Source organism: Oxyura jamaicensis, chromosome 1 (assembly GCF_011077185.1).
Source record: "Oxyura jamaicensis isolate SHBP4307 breed ruddy duck chromosome 1, BPBGC_Ojam_1.0, whole genome shotgun sequence".
Taxonomy (NCBI): Eukaryota; Metazoa; Chordata; class Aves; order Anseriformes; family Anatidae; genus Oxyura; species Oxyura jamaicensis.
The window spans coordinates 79208346-79229085 of record NC_048893.1 but is presented as its reverse complement, the minus strand read 5'-3'; the positions used below and the strand labels follow the sequence as shown (position 1 = coordinate 79229085).

Below are 20740 nucleotides of genomic sequence, written 5' to 3'. Positions count from 1 at the left end.
GGGGACGGCGGCTTGTCGCCGCCGGGATCGCCGTGTGGCGGCGGGTGCTGGGAAGCCCTGGGTCGGGGCGTGCTGAAGCAGATCCCCCTGTGCTCTGAGCGGGGGCTCTGCGTGCTTGCTGTTCTCCCCTTCACGTTTTTATTTTTTCTTTCTATAAAGGCTAATAGCGTGTAAACTGCTGTGTTTCAGTAGTCACAGACCTCCCAGTGAGGATTGGTGTTGAAGTCTTCTGCTGTGCAGCGGCCTGCGACTCTCTAACAATCCTAAATGTTTACTCTGAAAACTGGTAGAAAAGGCATGAGAAAAGGTGTAAGAAAAGGCTATGAACAAAGTTATCTTTGTCCCCACAGCCAGAGGCAGACGTGGCATGGGCTATCTGCGCCAGGAAGTAATTTAAGCTATCTATGCAAGACAGTGAGTACAATTTATTGCTGAGAGTATAAGAACAAATAAATGAAACAGCACGGAGTTTGAGGAATATATATTTTTTTTTCTGGTATGAAACAAGTTAATGCAGTGAGAGCTGAAACTGCATCTGGAGATTTGTAGGAGGAACAGGGTGGTAGCAGTCAAAGGAGCTGTCCTTGCATCAGCCGAACATCCAACTAGCCCCGCAGTGCATCTCTGGCAGTGCCCAGTGCAAAATAACTGAAACCCGGGCAGGGGGATTGTGTTGCTGATTCCATAGATCTGGTAAGTGAAAGTGTTCTGAAGTCAATAACAGGAACGGTCTTGGCTCATTAAGACCAATGAAATAGCATGCTTGTAATTTAACTAGCATATGTAAATGTCACTGGCCTAGCTTTAAAAAAAAAAAAAAAAAAGGAGAGCTATATGAATAGATACACAGGAACAATGCGTGACTGGTTTGAGCTAAGTACCTGAAGAGATGATGGAATTATACAAATGTGCAGCTTCTGTTTTCCCTTCACCTCTTCCAGCTTGTTCTGCTTCTCTGAAGTAGGAGGGAGAGGCTGACACGTTGCTTTGTGGCAGATATTGATGCCCAGGGATCAGAGGTCCATGCCCTGCCTGCTGTGTGGGTGAAGAAAGGCTTTGCCCTGCCAGGCTGCACACAAGGACAGACAGATACCTGCTTTGGAACAGAGATTTGAACACTTTTGTACAACCTGCACAAGAAAAAGTGGGAATACATTGAGTCTATACTTAATGCAGACATGCCACGATGCAAAAGAAAGCTCTGCCTTCCTACTTACAGTATGCCAGTGTTGTCTTCCTTGTCAGACTGCCAGATTGAAGGCAAAGAAGTTAATGAGAGGCAAACCTTGGAGGAGAACAAAGCAGAGCTGTTTAAAGACAGTGAGCAGTATAGAATTACACTCTACTAGTATACTAGACTGGCAAGCTGTAATGTAAGGGCTTTGTGGGACAGAAGTTTGATGTGCATTAATTAGCAATATTTAATAGACTTTGCTCCTCTGGATTCATCTAATTGCTGTTTTAAACCTGTTCATACTTTTGGTTACCAATAATCATCCTTTAAGCCATGAATATAATCGTGCAAAATATGAAAAAGTGTTGGGTTGTTGTTTTTGTTTTGTTTTCAAACTTCTATCTGATCATTTCATTTTATATCTACTAGTTAATGTTAAAATTTACATAAAATTATTCCCCTCGTATCCCTCCTACTGCCGCTTAGATATCTTTTTCACAGGGTGAAACATTCTCATCAGTTTAGCTTGTCCACCAGAAGAAGCTATTCTGAGCAATGACTGTCTGGTTGCCTACATAATTCCTGCTACTATAATGGTTTTTATGATAGAGGACCACCACAACAGCCAGTGTTCAAGATGCAGCTGAACACTTCCTGCTGTATTTACCTTTTGAGTACCATAGCATCTTGACATGGTTTTTAATAGAATTTTCTACAGCAACTGCTACGTTTCTTCTTTGAGTGGGAACTTACCTAGATTACACCACTCTATGTATAGTTGTGTTTGCTTTCCAAATTCAATAATTCACAATTACCAACAAAACATGTCGCCCGCCTCCTTACTGTGTTGTCATGTGCCATAATCCTCTTACAACTCTTGTAAGAGAGCATTTAAACAAGAGAGTGGCAAAGGGCCAGCTTCTGTAAGCCTGTGAGGACAGATACACAGGGAGAACCAGGACACCGGGAATGCGTCTCCCCCATTTGATTCTATTGAAGCTTATCCAACAGAGAGCATAAGTCTTCTGTTTGGTTTGTTTGTTTTTCAAACAAGCGTCTTTGGACCAAGAAAAAATAAAGCATTGCCAATAATAGCTTGAGGGTTTGTTTTGTTTTGTTTTTACAGGATTAAGCAGTAAGGATGAAATCCTGAGGGAGAGCTTATTTAAAATCTGACTGTGAAAGCAGTGGAATCTATAGGCTTCCCACAGAAATTGTTCATCAATGAGAACCAAGGAATAGCAAAAGTCTTGGCTGCAGCTCAGTCATATGAGGCAAGCAAATACAAAGTCCTACACAGGTAGGATAAAATATCTAGTGCGTGCTAATCTATGAGTAGCCTGATAATAAAACATGGAGAAGAATCATTTGTGCTTTTGCTTTGTTTTGTTTTGTTTTCCTTTGCTTTGCTTATTTAAGAAAGATACATATATATATATATGGCATTGTCTAGGAATGCACATGAAGCCTGTCTCTGTGGATGGACACAACATTTGGAATCCTTCTGTGCACAAGAAGGAAACCAGTCTCACAAAATGACTTGCTAGACTGTTTAAAGGTTAATGCTGAGACAAGCATTTTTTACAGAACAGTCCAAATACTATTTCAAATGGTACTTCCTTCACTGAAAATGCCCTGGCAAAACATTTGACCTGAACACTCACGCAGTCCTGAGAACGTTATTGCGAAGAGCTATGTTTAGCTATGTATGATCCAGTTATGTACGTACCAGTTTTGCCATCCTTTGTTCCCTGCTTAACATTCAAAAGTCTTGTGCTTACCTAAACTTACTTAGAAATTTACAAGGTATGTTGGGACCATACATGGGATTTTCTGAAGAGGCGGATCTCAGAAATACTACGGCAGGGCAACCTTGCAGATACGTGGTACCACTGGGGCGACCCTATGAAACTAACTATGCATTTGTGATGATGAAAACAAGCACAGTGCAAACACTGGTCACCAAAGCACTGCCATGTGCTTTCTAGAGAAATAGTTGCACTAGGTATAGATAAGCTTTATAGGGAAATTTTTGGACAATTTTTGTTTGTTTGTTTAGGAAGGAGAGTTTGCCACATACAAGGAGTCTGGAAGATGATAGTTAGCTAGTGATTCCACCTGTGCAGAAACAAATGGGGAGTCAAGAGAGGTTGCAAAGCTGTGGTGAACTGCACAAGTAGTAGTAGAAATAATAAATAAAACTGGAATTCTTAGTTCTTGCTAAAATGTTTTGGAGAGAACCTTGCATGAGGGAAACACTTGGAAATACCACATTTTTAGAAGTGCAGAGAGGTAACTGGTGACAGACAACATGGCTTCTCTAAGGGCAAATCATGCCAGGCGAATTTGGTAGCCTTTTATGACAGGGTGCCCTGTCATAGGCTTTCTATGACCTGCAGTGGCTGCAGGTGTCCACTGCGATCAGCATGTGTGCTGCTGGTGCGGCAGGGTGCGGGGTTTTCACCAACTATTCATGGAATCACATCGTCCTCAGCCTTAAAAAGAGCCTCAGGGGGGGCAGCGACTCCTCGTTGCCCACCAGGCACAGGGAGGGGCGACCAGCGCGTTATAGCTGCCTGCAGTGTGCTGCAGTGGTGGCTGTGGGAGCTCATGCGGTGGGGCACAGGGATTCTGTCCCTTCTCCCTTTCTTGTCCATCCTGTCTACTGGCAGTCTCTGTGACCACAGTTTTTGCTGTGGTCTGCACCAGGCAGAGAGCTTGTCCCAAAAAGGCTGTGGTGACCCAAACAGGGGGCCTGCCCAGAGCCATAGCCATACAGGTCTCTGGCTGCAGGGAGTGCCAGAGCCTGCTGCTGCTGGGGAGGACAGCAGGTATTCCACCTGTGTGAGGTGTGAGCAGGTGGAAGGTCTGGTCAGCGTGGTGGCAGAGCTGAAAGACCAGGCTGAGAGACTGAGGGCCATCAGGGGCTGTGAGCGGGAGATCGACTGGTGGAGTAGCTCCCTGATGTGCCGGAGGGAAAGGCACCAGGGAGATACCCCACAACTGGTGGTGGATCCTCTGCCCTGCCCCTCTCAGGCAGACGGGAGGGACCTAAGGGATGGGGAGGGTTGGCAGAGGGTCCCTGCTCAGCATCGTGGGTGACGCCCCCCCTTCCCACACACACCTCCCCAGGTCCCCCTAAGCAATAGGCTTGTAGCATTGGGCATTGAAGGGGAGGTAAGTGGGGCAGCGCGGGAAGGTTCCCCTAAGGGGTTACCAAGGACGAGGAAGTTGACTCTGTGCATTCAGACTGCCTCTGCCAGGAAAGAGAAGGGTGGCTGTGGCAGGCGACTCCCTTCTCAGGGGAATGGAGGGCCCCATTTGCAGACCAGACCCGAGCTGTAGGTAGTGTGCTGCCTACCTGGGGCCTGGGTCAGGGACATATCTAGAAAACTCCCGGACCTGGTTCACCCCACTGATTACTGCCCATTACTCATAGTTCAAGCGGGCAGTGATGAAATTGCTCAGAGAAGGCTGCGAACTATGAAAAGAGATTTCAGGAGTTTAGGGCAAATAGTTCAAGGAGCAGGAGCACAAGTGGTGTTCTGTTCTATTCCTTCTGGGGAGGTGAAAGACAAAGAGCAGGCTAGGAAAACACAGGTAATGAATAATGGGCTGAGAGGCTGGTGTTAAGACAGGAACTTTGGGTTCTCTGACCATGGGGCAGTTTACTCAACCCCTAGCCTGTTGTCGATGGATGGAACTCACCTGTCTCAAAGGGGGAAACAGATCCTAGCACAGGAGCTAGCAGGACTCATCGAGAGAGCTTTAAACTAGCTATGATGGGGGGAAAGGGATAAAACAGGGCTCACCAGAGAAGAGCCTAGGGAAACAATACTGAAGCTGGGGGTGAGGCAGATGTCTCATCTGAAGTGCATCTACACCAATGCACACAGCATGGGCAACAAACAGGAGGAGCTGGAAGCAATTGTGTGGCAAGCTAACTGAGCTAGTTGCCATAACTGAAACATGGTGGGATAACTCCCACGACTGGAGTACTGAGATGGACAGCTACAAGCTCTTCAGAAGGGATAGACAAGGAAGGAAGGCTGGTAGTGTGGGTCTTTATATTGAAGAGTGTTTTGATGTTGAAGAGCTTGGGGTTGGGAATGATAAAGTTGAGTGTCTATGGATAAGGATCAGGGGAAGACCTGTAGGGGTGACATCTTGGTGGGGGTCTCTTATAGACCGCCTAATCAGGATGAAGAGAAGGATGAGGCATTCTATGAGCAGCATGCAGAATTTTCACGATCACCAGCACTCATTTTCATGGGAGACTTCAGCTTCTCTGACATATGCTGGAAGTATAATACTGCGCAGAGGAAGCAGTGCAGGAGGTTTCTCAAGTGTGTGGAAAACAGCTTCCTGACACAGCTGGTATGAGAGCCTACCAAGCGAGGTACCCCACTAGACCTGCTCTTCACTAACAGAGAAGGACTGATGGGAGATGTGAAGGCTGGGGACTGTCTGGGGCAGAGTGACCATGAAATCGTAGAGTTTTTTATTCTTGGTGATGTCAGAAGGGTAACTAGCAAAACTGCTATCTTGAATGTCTGGAGGGCGAACTTTGACCTGTTCCAGACACTTGTTGCAGGAGTCCCTTGGGATTCCCTCCTTAAGGGCAAAGAGGTCCAGGAAGCCTGGATGCTCCTCAAGACAGAAATCTTAAAGGCCAAGGAGCAGGCTTTCCTGAGTCCCGTAAGGCGAGCTGGAGGGGAAGAAGAGCAGCGTGGATGAACCGGGAACTTTTGTTGAGACTCTGGGGGAAAAAGAGAATCTACGTCCTCTGGAAGAAGGGACAGGCTACCTGGGGAGACTACAAAGAAGTTGCTAAGATATGCAGGGAGGAAGTTAGAAAGCCAAAAGACCAGCTTGAACGCAGATCGGCCACAACAGTAAAAGAGAACAAGAGAACATTAACAGTAAGAGAAGAACCGAGGAGAATTTCCATCCTTTACTTGATGCAGCAGGAAATATCACTGATGATAACAAAAAGGCTGAGGTTCTCAATGCCTTCTTACATATGTCTTTAATAGTCAGATCAGTTATCCTCGGGGTACTTTATGCACTGACTTGGAAGTCCCTTGTGATTCAGGTAGAGAATCACCTCCTGTGATTCAGGAAGAGACAGTTAGAGACCTGCTCCTCCATCTGGAACGTCACGAGTCCATGAGATGAGATGGGCTCCACCCTAGGGTGCTGAGGGAGCTGGCAGAGGTAGTTGCCAAGCCACTTTCCACCATCTATGAGCATTCCTGGTTATCTGGAGAGGTCCCAGGGGATTGGAGGCTTGCCGATGTGACTCCATCTACAAGAAGGGCCATAAGGAGGATTCAGGGAACTACAGGGCTGTCAGCCTGACCCCAGTTCCAGGGAAAGTTATGGAGCAAATCATCCTGGGTGAGATCACATGGCATGTCCCTGGCATTCGGGGGATCAGGCCCAGCCAGCACGGGTTCATGAAAGGCAGGTCGTTCTTGTCCAACCTCATCTCCTTCTATGACCAGGTGAGCTGCCTGATAGATGAGGGAAAGGCTGTTGGTGCAGCCTACCTAGACTTCAGCAAAGCCTTTGACACGGTCTCCCACAGTATTCTCCTGGGGAAACTGGCTGCCTGTGGCCTGGACAGGTATACTCTTCTCTGGGTAAAGAACTGGCTGGAGGGCCATGCCCAGTGATTAATGGAGTTAAGCCCAGTTGGCATCCCGTTACAAGTAGTGTCCGCCAGGGGTTGGTACTGGGGCCTGTCTTGTCTAATATCTTTATTGATGACCTAGATGAGGGGATTGAGTGTACCCTCAGTAAGTTTGCAGATGACACCAGATTGGGAGGTAGTGTCGATCTGTCTGAGGGTAGGGTGCCCCTTTAGAGGGATCTGGATAGGCTGGATTGCTGGGCTGAGGTGAATGGGATGAGGTTCAACAAGGCCAAGTGCTGGGTCCTGCACCTGGGGCACAACAAACCCATGCAACGCTATAGGCTTGGGGCAGATTGGCTAGAAGACTGTGAAGAGGAAAAGGACCTGGGAGTGTTGATCGATGCCTGGCTGAACATGAGCTGACAGTCTGCTCAGGTGGCCAAGAAGGTCAAGGGCATCCTGGCCTGTATTAGAAATAGTGTAGCCATCAGGAGCAGGTGATTGTCCCCCTGTACTCTACTCTGATGGGGCTGCACCTCAAGTACTGTGTTCTGTTTTGGGCCCCTCGCTACAAGAAAGACATCGAGGCCATGGAGCATATCCAGAGAAAGGCAACAAAACTGGTGAGCGGTCTGGATCACAAGTCTTATGAGGAGTGGCTGAGGGAGCTGGAATTGTTTAGTCTGGAGAAGAGGAGGCTCAAGGGAGACCTCATTGCACTCTACAGCTTCCTGAAGGGAGGTTGTGATGAGGAGGGGGTCAGCCTCTTCTCTCAGATAACTAATGATAGGCCTCAAGGAAATGGCCACAAGTTGCCAGGGGAGATTTAGATTAGATATCAGGAAAAACTTTTTCTCTCAGAATGGTCAGGAACTGTAACGACCTGCCCAGGGAGGTGGTGGATTCACTGTCCCTCGCGGTGTTCAAGAAGTGTCTGGACGAGGTGCTACAAGATATGATTTAATAGCTTAGTGGGTAGTATTGGTGATAGGAGGACGGTTGGACTAGATGATCTTGTAGGTCCTTTCCAACCTTGTGTTTCTATGATTTTATGATTCTATAGTATGGGGACAAGTATTATTTAACATCTTTGCTGGAGATGTGAACAGTGGGATCAAGAGCACCCTCAGCAAGTCTGCAGACAACACCAAGCTGAGTGATGCAGCTGATACGCTACAAGGAAGGGATGCCATGCAAAGGGATCTGGACAGGCTTGCGTGGTGAGCCCATGCAAACTTCATGAAGTTCAATGAGGCCAAGGGCAAGGTCCTGCACCTGGATCAGAGCAGTAACAAACATGAATGTAGGCTGGGTGATGAGTGGATTGAGAGCAGTTTTATGGAGAAGAATTTAGGGGTCTTATTGGATGAAAAACTGAATTTGAGCCAGCAATATGCTGTTGCATCCCAGAAAGCCAACTGTATCCTGAGCTACATCAAAAGAAGTGTGGCCAGCAGGTCAAGGGAAGTGATTCTCCCCCTCTACTCTGCTCTCATGAGACCCTACATAAATTACTGTGTTCAGCTCTGGGGCCCTCAGTGCAAGAAGTATATAGGCCTGTTAGAATGCGTCCAGAGGAGGCCACATAGATGATCAGAGAGCTGGAGCACCTCTCCTATGAAGACAAACTGAGGGAGTTGGGGTTGTTCAGCCTGGAGAAGAGAAGGATCTGGGAAGACCTTATAGTGGCCTTCCAGTACCTAAAGGGGACCTACAGGAAAGCTGGGGAGAGACTCTGTCAGGGAGTGTAGTGATAGGACAAAGGCTGACAGTCTTAAACTAATAGGTTTGGTTTAAAACCAAAGGTAGATTTAGGTTAGATGTAAGAAAGAAATTCTTCACTCTGATGGTAGTTAAATACTGGAAGAGCTTGCCCAAAGTTGTTTGTGAGCCCCTTCTCTGGAAGTGCTGAAGGCCAGGCTGAATGGGGCTTTGAGCAGCCTGATCTAACAGGAGGTGTCCCTGCCCATGGCAGGGGATTGGAACTAGATGATCTTTAGGGTCTCTTCCAATCCAAACCTTTCCAGGATTCTATGATTCTGAATGGGTGTAACTATTTAGTAACTAGTAGACTTACCGTTTTGTAATAAACCTGAAAAAGCGAAGTAAATTGTAACTCACATTAAGGTTTTAGTTGATTGGTTATGGGGGCCAGTTGAATCTACACAAGATAAATTTCAATATGATCATCCTTGTAGACACATTGATGGATGGTAAGTGGACAGTGAGGTGGACTGAAAAATGATTGACCTGGTGGGCGCAGAAAGTGGTGATCAGAAGAGCTAAATCTGACTAATTGCAGGTCACTAGTGGTATCTGGTAGCAGTCAGCCCTGGTTCTGGTATTGTTTAACTCAGTTAACACTAGGAAGATGAAGCAGGCTCTCTACAAGTCTGAAGATGGTACAAATCTGGCTGACACATCAGACGGCTTTACCAGCATTCAGAGGTACCTGGACAGGCTGAAGAACTGAGCAGACAAGAACATCATGAAGTTCAACAGAGGGACCTGCAAAGGCCTTATCCTGACAAAGAACAATCCCATGCACCAGTACATTCTTTGGACTGTCTGGAAAGCAGCGCTGCAGGGAGTGGTGACCTTGTGATCCTGGTAGACAAAAAGCTGAGCATAAGCCAGCAATGCACCCTAATGCCCCAATTGCACTTAAGGCCAACAGCACCCACAGCTATGTTAGGACAAGTGTCAGCAGAGGGAAGTGATCCTCTCCCTCTACTCAGCATTGGCGAGGCCACATATAGAGTGTTGGGTGCTGTTCTGCGCTCCCCAGTACCACAGAGACATGGACATAGCAGAGTGAGACTTGTGAAGAGCCAGTAAGATGATTAAAGGACTAGAACATCCTTCATGCAAGTAAGGGCTGTGACAGCTGAATCCGTCCAGCATGGGAAGAGAAGACCCAGGGGGATCTTATAAATGTGTGTAGCTATCTGATCGTAGCATGTAAGGGAGATGGAGCCAGACTTCTCAGTGGTTTCTGGTGACAAGAAAAAAGACTGCACACAAACTGAAATGGGAAATTGTCAGAACAAAAAGATTATTTTTTTTTTAATTGCGAGGGTGTTTGACCACTGGAACAGATTGTCCAGAGAGGCTGAAGAGTCTCATTCTGTGGAGATATCAAAACAAGAGAGTCCTAGGTAATTTGCTTTAGCTGATCCTGCTTTGAGCAGTGGGGTGTACTAGACAGCCTCCAGAGGTCCTCTCCAACTTCAACTATTCTGATTCTGTGAAATACAGCCTTCCTAAGATAACTGTGATTCCTCACTGTGGAAGGGAGAGATCCAGAAGAGATGAAAAGATGATCATCATCATCATAGTATGGTGATTTGGGATTAATATCACAGCTGCAAGTCAAAGGTCTGGCTTGAGCTGTCACTTTTCTAAAAGTGACAAAACGTCTTCCTTCCTCCTTGCATCATGTCCATTAATTGGCCACATCATTAACCCCTTCATTCTGAGGTGTAAAACTGTTCAAAGTCAAACCGCTTGAAAGTTTCATTGGTTTGGAAACATACAGAGAGGTATCTCATCATCTTCACTCTCCAGAATGAGCTGGCTGGGACAAAAGATACAGTGCTTGCTGTGATAAGGCTGGCTGCAAGGGAGAGGTTGTAGCTGGAGGAATCAGAGCTGAACCAACTGGTAGCGAAGGACCTTCTTGCAAGAGAGATTTTAACTGGAGCTAGCAAGTCATGTGCTGGTGAAAAGGCTTTGCATTCCTTGACCAATAGAATCCAATAGGAATACACTCCTTTCAACAAGTCAATTCATTCAACTCTCAGATCACTTTCTCAGGGTCTCAGGAGTCTCTCAGGAAAGATGGCAGCTGAGAATAGATACAGCTAGAGGAATTGTCTTTGTGGGCTGCTGACAGCAGGCCCATTTCTGGCTTGCCTTCCTGTTTATGGTCATCTGGTCACTTTTTTTTTTTTTTTTTTTTTTTTTTTTTTTGAGTCAGTATTTTTGTGTTTCACAGAACAGATGACACGCCCAGGAGCAGAACTCTCCACAATCCTTGTTCACTTCCCAGTTCAAAACCAAAATACTGAGGCCAAATCTTTTTTGTCTGATCTTTTATGTCTGGGCTTTGCCATTTCTGCTGGCAGTCTCTTGACTTCCCAAATCAGGTGTGTTGGAGAGGAACTCTATTGTTACACATTTGAAATGCCTTACCTTTTCTTATAGGGTGGATACATTTTGTGGTATCAGCATTTCAGCTAACCACTTCCAGCTTTTCATCAGTCGAGTTCCTTCTTTAACACACACACATACATACATACACGCACACACACACACAAAAAAAAAGTTTGTTGAGTACAATGTTCTGTGTTTGGTGAACTAAACTGTCTCAAGCTGGAACAGAAGCTTATCTGGATTGATAAGAATCCAGAATGGTAAGAAATGGGATTAGCTAGATGAAATGTGCTGATCTGACAAAAGATGAAATGGCTATAAAACAATAGCTCAGACACCTAATGATATCATGGCGGTGTTTGTATTTATGATTTACATGAAGAAAAAGTCAGTGTTATATGCAATATAGCCAGTAGGCAAGACATCTGATTTGCTATTGTGATCTTGTGTTGTCTTATGGAAGCTATATAATAATGTGTCTGTGTTTATCAGTCCCTAGCTTCCTGTTATTCTTTGACTCAGGACAATATTTTATTTTGACAGTGCTGAAAGGTTTTGTTTGGTTGGTTGGTTGGTTTTATTTTGCTATTTTACCAGCCAATTGCCTTCTAAAACTTCAAATATGAGTCATTGTAAGCATTTCCGTCAGGGTAGAAAGGGTAGTTTGCATATACATGTACACAGAGGAAAAAAGCAGTTCCTAAAATGTTTTGAGCGTTTCTTTTTTTTTCAGTCACTTCAGAGACAGGACTGATGGTTCTCCCTCCCTGACACATCAAAATAGCTGTTTCGCTGGGGTAGGTACAGAATTCTGCTTTCCTATTCAGCTTGCAGTTTTTTACTGTTCACTTCTAAAAGCCTCTGTTCTCCCTCCAATTCCTGTTTCCATCTTCATAACCGCATAGTAGCCCTCTTAACACTCCTGAAAACATACTGTGGACGGCATTACTGTCTTTACAGCATTCCTTGATTCCCAATTCTCTTCATACCATCTTCCGTAGCTATATGGGGAGGCAGCCAGATTCAGCTCTTGCAGCACTTTTCTCCAGTTGTTCCTGGTAAAGTTGCTTCTGCATGTAACAACATCATAGGAAATTGAACAAACTTGTTGGAATTTTAAGTTAATACCCTTGTTGCCTTCCAGCAACTTATTTAATAGCTTTCTTCATGGGTCACCCTCACCTAAGCCTGTGAGCAACTGTTACAAAAAATATAAATTACAATGCCTGTTGCAACTGTCTCATTTTCTTTGTGGTGAAAGTTTGAGCACTTGTGCATCACTCCACATTTAGACTATATGTTATGCAAGAAAGAATTTGATTATTCAGAACTTTTAATAACATTGTAGATTTAGTCCTGCACACAACAATCCCTGTCTGGCATCTAAGTAGTGGCATGGAGGTTTAAATAGAATTGGTCTTAGTTCTCTTATTCATGTCTTCCACAGGCTGTATTCAGCTCTTGCCTATGCGGTTTCCTTGCCTTCTAGTAATGCTTTTAGGGACCATACAGCAACAACACTGTCTTCAATTATTTGACAATGGTTTAGTTAACAAGGATTTTATAACCAGTTCTGTTAATGCCTACAGGATAAATATCAGGCTTTCTCTCTCAGACCTATCTTGTCTTTTCTAGATTTCTTCACTTTTCCTTCTTAATTTACTAGTATCTAAGTCCAAGAATGATTGAATAATTAGTATTTCCATTGCCACTTTTCATAATTTTAAAAACACACTGAATTGTATTGTGGCTTAGTTTTGTCGTCATGTAGTAAGACAGCTTTTCTTATGCCTAATGGGCTCAAGAACATTACTATTGTTCTGTAATGTAATTTGCCTTTCTATAACTAAATCTCTGTCATTCTTAAACCATTAATTTCTTGTCTTTGTGCTCATCAAGACTACCTTTTCAAGGATCTGGCAGAGAGCTCAGAACACAGATACACGTGCTAGAAAAGCAAGAAGGAAGTGCTTTACTGAGACTTCCCTAAAAAATGTCCTTGAGCAAGCATTGTTGCTGTCCTGTCTGTTCTATTTATGATGTCAAGAAAGTAGAGCAGGGGTCTTTCATTAAAACAAACATTGCTTTCTCAACCTAAACCTATTTCACTGGTTATGCCAGGAAAAGAAACTGTTCATTTTAAAGAGAAAAGGAACTAAAATGCTTTCTGGAACTTAAAAAGGAACTTAAATGTCTTCCTGAAGAAGAAAATTATGTGCAAAGCTGCAAGTCAATCAGGAAAGACACCTGGTGATTGTGTAGGCATGTGAGTAAAGTGAGAGCTCCACTTTAGAGTGGAGAGTAAAAAGAACTGGACTGAAATCAAAAAGGGTGACAGAAACAGAACATAAAATACAACATCGCTGTTTGAATAGTGCGACACATAGCTTAGCCACCATGAGGATGATGAAGCTGTAGAACGGCCAGATTAGTAGAAGTAAGTATTTAGCAGCAACTTGTATAGACTGATGCCTTTGTATCCAGCGAGCTCGGTACTGTTTCCTCAGAGATAATTTAGTACAGATAAAGAAAGTAACTTGGAGACTACGAATTGTGACTAATTTGCTTTCTGTTTTATAACTACAGAATGCCTCCACTCCTGATTAATAGCAGTTCACATGAACAGGCTGCTGTACATTATGCACCAGAAACCATTGGCTCCCTTGTTATCTTCATCCTCGTTTTCATCATAGGTATTCCAGGCAATGGGTTGGTTATCTGGGTAGCTGGTCTGAAAATGAAAAGGTCTGTGAACATTGTCTGGTTCCTAAACCTTGCTGTGGCTGACTTCGTGTGCTGCTTATCTTTGCCATTCTACATTGTTCACTTGTTCCTCCATGAACACTGGCCATATGGTTGGTTCCTCTGCAAAGTCATTCCGTCAATCATACTCTTCACCATGTTTGCTAGTGTTTTTCTACTCGTGGCAATCAGCATTGACCGGTGCCTCCTTGTGATGAAACCTGTCTGGTGTCAAAATCATCGAACGGTGAAATTTATATCACTAGTATGCGGTGGCATCTGGGTCCTGGCCCTCATTTTCTGCTGTCCTGTCTTTCACTACCGTGAGATCGTCACCAGAGATGGCAAAACTGAGTGTGGGTACAATTTTGGAGATGATGAAATGCTAGGTTATATGGATGACATTGATCCTATAACTAAGTTATTGGAAGAAAACTCACCTTTAGTACCGACTGTCATGTATGCTAGCACCATCTTCGCTCATCAGCCTGCTGACAATTATCCAGATTTCCAGGCAAAGAGTATAAACACCAACAAAGACGCAACCACGGCAGCTCACCTTTTTTATGCCTCTGTAGATGTGCACTCCCTATTAACTTCCACTGCCTATCCTGACGTCAGGCTATTAGAATCTGGTAGTGATCCACCTAATACTAACTTGTCTGTACCATCCGATGCTGACCTCCATTTAAACCTACTTGACCTTCCTGATGTTTTGCTTGATTTTGACAGCATCTACAGTGGTAATGACTCCCTGGGAAATTTTGATGTGGATGATTATCCTGTACCCTTGGCCTTAATGATAATAACTAGGGCTGTCTTTGGCTTCATGCTCCCCTTTGTCATAATGACTGTTTGCTATGCTCTTATTGCTTTCAGAATGCATGCAAGTCAGTTTCATAAGCCATATGGCAAGATGCTGCGAACAATCACGCTTGTGGTAGCTGCATTCTTCATCTGTTGGGTTCCATACCATGTAGTTGGGATTCTGTTCCTTGTAGCTACTCCTGGAACAGGATTGAAGTTACTGATCCTCTGGGATCACATCTCTACAGCACTTGCATATGCCAACAGCTGCATAAACCCTCTGCTCTATGTTTTTGTGGGTCGGGACTTCAGGGCAAAGGCACAGCAAACAGTGCAAGGAGTCCTGGAAGGAGCCTTTACTGATGAACCAACACATTCAACCCCTTTCTCCTTTGCCAAAAGCAAGACTTCAACGGACAAGGACGTTAGCAGCACAGTCTGACACAGGACTTCACCAATGCAGAAAGGAAGAGCTCTGTACATCAATTCTCTGCTTTTTTTTTTTTTTGCTCCAACACATCTGATCCATCAACATATCTGCACACAGGGCACTGAGATGGTTCAGATCGTGTCAGCAAACGCCCTTTATGCCCTGCTATAAAGAGATTGGAAGCTGGAAATACCAAGAGTAATAATATTTGACAGATGACTCTAGTGAAACAGGAGACCCAGAGTACTTTAAAGTTTAAAGCAGACTTGGTGAACAATTTGTGGTGGGATCATGTAGTTTAACTTCTGAATTGCTAGGTAAGGAACTCATCAGTTATTTGCATATGTCTATTACAGATGTTCTGCATCTCTTGTCTCTGATAAAATGCAGATGAAATCAACACTGGTGTCTTTCCTTGGAATCCACCACCCCATCTTTCCTCTCATTTGACTATACTGGGGCCCGAGAGGCTTTTTTTCTGAAGATAAACCTAGAGGGAAGCACTACATTTTCCTACAGCAATACATCAGAACTTGTCCCAGTGAGCTGCATTTAACAGACTTTCATGCCCCAGTAGATGACCAAGATATCTCTTTATCCCAACAAATACATCACTGTACAGTAGTAACCGGCCCAGTTCACAATGTATAACTACATTCATTAGCATGCACTCACTCACTGTCTCCCCAGCATTCACTCCACCAGTAGTCCCAAACTTTCCTTTATGGAGGTGGTCTGAAATGACCCAAATGTCCATACTGCATTTTAGGATATCACAAGCAGAATTTGAGCAGCTGCCTTCACTGATAAACCAGATTAGATGGCTGCTGGACTATCATGCAGCTGGGAAAACTTTGGAATTGAGAAGTGATAACCTCTAGTCTGACTCCCAGGAAGGTGGAGAACTAGCCTCTTTCAGTTCAGTCATGTCCTGTTCTCTAGGAGGGATGTGCTTATGTCTTTATTGTAGAGGAGGATAAAAATTGCTTCCAATCAGACTTTTTATGGGTGTTCCCCAGGCTTGAATGTTCCCTGTTCCTTATTAAGCACTCTAAAGATATGGCTTAAGGAGTAAGGTCAACAGGTGCTATGACAAACAGCTAAGCCATGGTATAGTTTTCACTGCCTTTCTGGAAAACATGCGAGTTGAAAGACTCACTGATCTCAGTTTTGGGAAGACAGACAGCTACAGGGACTTTTGAGTCTCTCTCTTGCAGCCTAAGCTGCTTAGGTTATCAATGTACATACAGGTGCAAGCTGTTAAGTTAGAATTTGGGTGTGGACACAGCTATTTCCAAGGTAACTGGTAACACGGTAACTGGTAATTTTCCAAGCCCACGTGTCAGGCACCGCCATAAGAAACTCAATACTGGCACCAAAACAGTTAAACCATAAACATTCACTTTTTCTTTTTATTAAGAAAGCATGCACAAAAATAAACTTGTGAGACCACACCCCTCTCTCCCTGACCATTGAACAAAACATCGTGGGCCACAGCACTGTGGAAGGGCCTGCAAGAGCTCCTGAAGGCAGGCTTGCATCCCTTCGCTCCCCGCAGGCTGGTACGCTTGCGGTGCAGAGCTCCGTGTAGCCAACCCGATGACTTCCCACACACTAACAATGCACATTTATTTCAGGGACAGAGGAATGAGGCTAATTTGCACACTGACCGGCACATATTTACATATGCAAATGAAGAGCGATTGAATATGCAAATGAGGCAAATATGCAAATGAGGAGCACTTGGATATGCAGAAGGAGCCATCTTTCTTGTTTTTTCTTCTGGTGGTTTCAGATATCCACAGGGCCGGCTCTCAGTAACATCCTCTGCAAAGCACTAACTGGCACCAACAAGGGGTTGTCTCTGATGCCACATTCCACAGAAAACCAATCACACATGCTTCCAAGTTGTGTCATTCCCATCCTGAGGCAGCAGAGATAACAGCTGACTCCATGCTGAAGTTGGTTCTGGAATTCCTCATTTCTCTTGGAAACACTCAATGATGAACTCCCCCCACACACACACTTAAAAAAGAAAAAAAAAAAAAAAGAAAAAGTCCCATCCCCCCCTCCCCAATACAATGAGACTCTGTCCACTTCCCTGACAAAGATCCAATTGGTTCATCCCTACAGCAAATTTAAAAAGCAATGTTAGTTCCCCACCTTCCTTCAGTCAGAGTAGAGGTTATTAACTCCTCTGCCCCAGGTATGTCAAGCCGCCATGGTATTTTATGTCTTGTTCCCTTCATTGGTAAACAGGGAATAAAGTCTGGGGGGAGGCTTTATAAAACATGTAAAGGAAACAAAAGGTTTGACAGAACAGAGCCATACCAGAAAAAAGGGGAACAAAGGACACAGTTTAGGAGAGGAGACATCTCAACACTCACTCCTGCTCCTGCACCTTTTCTGCCTTCCTGCTTTGCTAGTGCCAACAGAATCCATCAATTGGGATTTACACTCTGTTCCACCATCTATCTCCCCAGCTGAACTGCAAGGGTTTGACCCACCCTCCTCATTTTATACTATACTATACTCTGGCTGTTCAGCTTAAAAATCTGCCCCACTTTGTCCTCTCTTCTCATGCATCTCTTACAAAAATCACTTGTAAGGGCCTCCCAATTACTTGACCAGAGGGTTCAAGTCCCTTGACCAGAAGTCCCCTAATTCACCTCTGTTCTGAGCAGCAGCTTCCTCTTCCCACCATTCGCCCGTTCACAAAGTGGAACCACTGACTAAGAATTCACACCTATGCAGCAAGACACCCGTCACTGTCATTTTCAAGCCCCAGGCAAGGACAGTCTCCAAAAAAGTGCAAGGGGGAAAGGGCCAAATAACAACTGAACAAACTGAACAAATACTGATAGTGAGAAAACTTTTGAATTTGTATATGCAAGTGAGAGTCTCACTGTATTTTGAAGAAAGGCTTGAAGAGGTGGTTGTGGGGGGTGAAATTAAAAGCTTTGGGGAACAGACTTTGCTGCATTGTGACACCCCGACTGCTTCTTTTACCTGATGGGTATGTAGACTTCACCTCCCTGGAGACTGCAAAAGGCAGTATAGAAAACAGGTCAGGATTCCCTCAAAATCGTTCTTGGTCCTCCCAGATGGCACTGCATTCTGAAACCTACATCTGCTACGTTCTCATTTCTCCAAACTCAGGTCTTCCCTCCCAGCTCAGCTCTGTTCTCCCTACTTCAGAGATCACCCTCTCTGTACTTGGGGTATCTACTACTTTTCTTGCTTTTTCTGCGGGTGCGAGAAAGTTCACAGAGCTAAGATCACCCCTCCAGTGTCCCTTTAGCCCCCAACCTTTACAACATTTAAGAAACAACATAACTACAGGCTCCCAGGGTCCACTAGACTCTCTCACTCCAGTAGCCAATATAACAGATTCACTGGCCACCTTGAAGGGAAAGAGGGATTGTTAAACGCAAAATGATGGAGGCAGAGAAAGATGCACTCGAGGATTCAACCTTCCGAGGTCTTTTCGTGGCACCAAGGAACCATCTGTCTGCCCTCCATAGGGCACCACGCAACACGAAAGAGTCAATCTGATGCGTCCGAGGCCACCAGAGGAGGGGAAGGGCTGTGCTCAATTATTGATAATAACAATAACAATAATAATAATAATAATAAACAAAAGAAGAAAAAGAAGATAAAACAGGACGCAAGGAAGGATTATCTTCGGCAGCATCTTGCGGTGGCTTCTCTGGCGGAGATAGAGAATATATATCTATATACAGGCAAGGTAGGGAGGCTGGGGAAGGTGGTGCAGCACCTTTCACCCCATGTCCCCCTCGCCTCCCACGTCCTTCACAAAGGACGGGCTCTCAAGTCTGTAACTTGCTAAGTGATCAAGTCCCAGTCGAAATCATCGGGGATTTCCTCATTGGCACCTGGAGGAGGCCCTGGAGGCCGAGGGACCAGATGGTGAGCTGAGCCAGAAAAAAAAAAAAAAAGAGAGAGAGAAAGGGGAAAAGAACAGTTAGAAGAAAAATCGTACTTTTTTACAGCAGGCCTTTGGATGAAGAAATCATAGAAGCATTGTGGACTTCTTTCCAACAGTTTAACAAGCAAGAACACTACTGCCATGAATTTCTTACCATCAGACAGCACCTACTAATGCCTGTAGGTGGTGTGCTGTGAAATTCTACACAGCAGCTTCTATAGAGGTTCAGTATCAGCTTTCTTAACTTTCCTCACAGCTGATTGCTGATAGAATGCAAAGGACTTCAGCAACAGAAACTTCTCATGTATTTTTTCCTTTGAGCAACCAACTAGAGGTGAGACAGGACTATAAGATGATTTATGTGAGGTGAAAGAAAATATTGATTTTTTTTTTCCTTGAAATGCTAAACCCTGCCAGAGTACTAATGGAGGGTCCCTTGCAGTCCAATCTCTCTCTACCCTCAGTGCTTCATCAGAGAAGCACTTTGTTTTGGGAGAAACACACAGAGGGCTTGGGAACCAGTTCTTGCATTTGTGATATTATGAAGAGGCTACCAGCATGGTGGGGTCTGAAGACTACCACCCATTCCTACTCTTTCACGTAGGATCAAATGAGACTGCAACAAAGAGACTCTGAAATACAAAAAGGGATTTTATGTCCCTCAGAAAGATGTTGAAGTGATCAGGAGTGCAAGTAGTATTCTTCTCTATCCTCCCAGCTGGTGACTGGGACCCAAGAGGGAGATGAATGGACCAAGTGAACAATTGGCTGCGAGGCTGGTGCCAAGCTCAAGGTCCTACAAGCCCAGAGGTACTTCTGAGAAACTGGGCATGCTGACACTAGATGAGGCGTACCTGGCCAGGTGGGGCAAGAGTGTTCTGGACAGCAAGCTGGCTGGCCTTATTAGCAGGGCTTTAAACTAGATGCGGCAGGGGAAGGGGACATAGCTCTGAGTGATGGAAGTGAACCTGGGAACACCGTCCCTTTAGGAAACAACAGGGAAATACTGGAGAACTGTCCCCAAGCAGTTAGGAAAGGTTCCTCTGAAAATGCAATGAGACCAATAGCCCAGCTGAAGTGCCTCTACACCAACACACACAGCATGGGAAACAATGGTGCAATTAGAAAAACATGACCTGATTGCTATCGTGGAATCATGGTGGGACAAGTCACGTAACAGGAACACTGGAATAGAGGGCTACAGGCTTTTCAGAAGAGACGGACAGGGAAGGAAGGGCGGGTGTGTTGCCCTCTGTGTTAGTGAATGGACTGATTGTGAAGAGAAACCTCTGAGGAACAGCCATGGACAGGTTGAGAGCTTGTGGGTAAAAGTTAAGAACCGGAACAATAAAGGACGCCTTGTGCTGGGGCCTACTACAGGCTGCCTGAACAAGGGGAGCCTGCTGATGAGTCCTTCTTGCTTCAACTACAAGAAGTGTCATGCTTGCACACTCTCATCCTGATAGGGGACTTCAACCACACAAATGTCTGCTGGAAAAGCTACGCAGCAGGCTGTAAGCAATCCAGGAGACTCCTAGAATGTGTTGAGAACTTCCTGGTCCAGGTATTAGACAAGCCTAGCAGAGGAGAAGAGTTACTGGACCTGATGCTTACCAGTGCAGATGAATTCTTTAAAGAAGTTAAGATTGGAGGCAGTCTGGGCTGCAGTGACCACACCTTGGTTGAGTTTGTAATCTCAGGGAACATGGGCCTGGCAAAGAGCAAAGTCAGGACCCTGAACTTCCAAAGAGCAAACTTCCAGCTCTTTGAAGACCTAGTGGATGAGATCCCCTGGAACACCGTCCTTAGGGACAAAGGAGCTGAACAGAGCTTACAGTTCTTTAA

At 44.9% G+C, this 20740-nt stretch overlaps 2 protein-coding genes across 4 annotated transcripts in view; one reads left to right on the top strand and one right to left on the bottom strand.

The window, feature by feature from the left end:
• Positions 1-2637: 2637 nt before the first annotated feature.
• C3AR1 (complement C3a receptor 1) lies at positions 2638-15346 on the top strand. 2 transcript variants are annotated; one of them, XM_035313120.1, is made up of 2 exons: positions 2638-2732; positions 13554-15346. In XM_035313120.1, exon 2 carries the CDS (start codon positions 13555-13557, stop codon positions 14956-14958), a length of 1404 nt encoding a protein of 467 aa, XP_035169011.1. In that variant the 5' UTR covers positions 2638-2732; position 13554; the 3' UTR covers positions 14959-15346. The 2 variants fall into 2 exon arrangements, with proteins under 2 accessions (XP_035169011.1, XP_035169002.1); XM_035313111.1 differs by lacking the exon at positions 2638-2732 and adding an exon at positions 11569-11764.
• Positions 15347-16719: 1373 nt separating this feature from the next.
• The window catches only part of FOXJ2 (forkhead box J2), a 30852-nt gene continuing 26831 nt past the window's right edge, over positions 16720-20740 (bottom strand). For both annotated transcript variants that reach the window (XM_035313100.1, XM_035313093.1), the window contains exon 11: positions 16720-18881. In XM_035313100.1, coding sequence (XP_035168991.1) covers positions 18793-18881 — 89 coding nt within the window. In that variant the 3' untranslated portion in view covers positions 16720-18792. The remainder of the gene's footprint in view (positions 18882-20740) is intronic.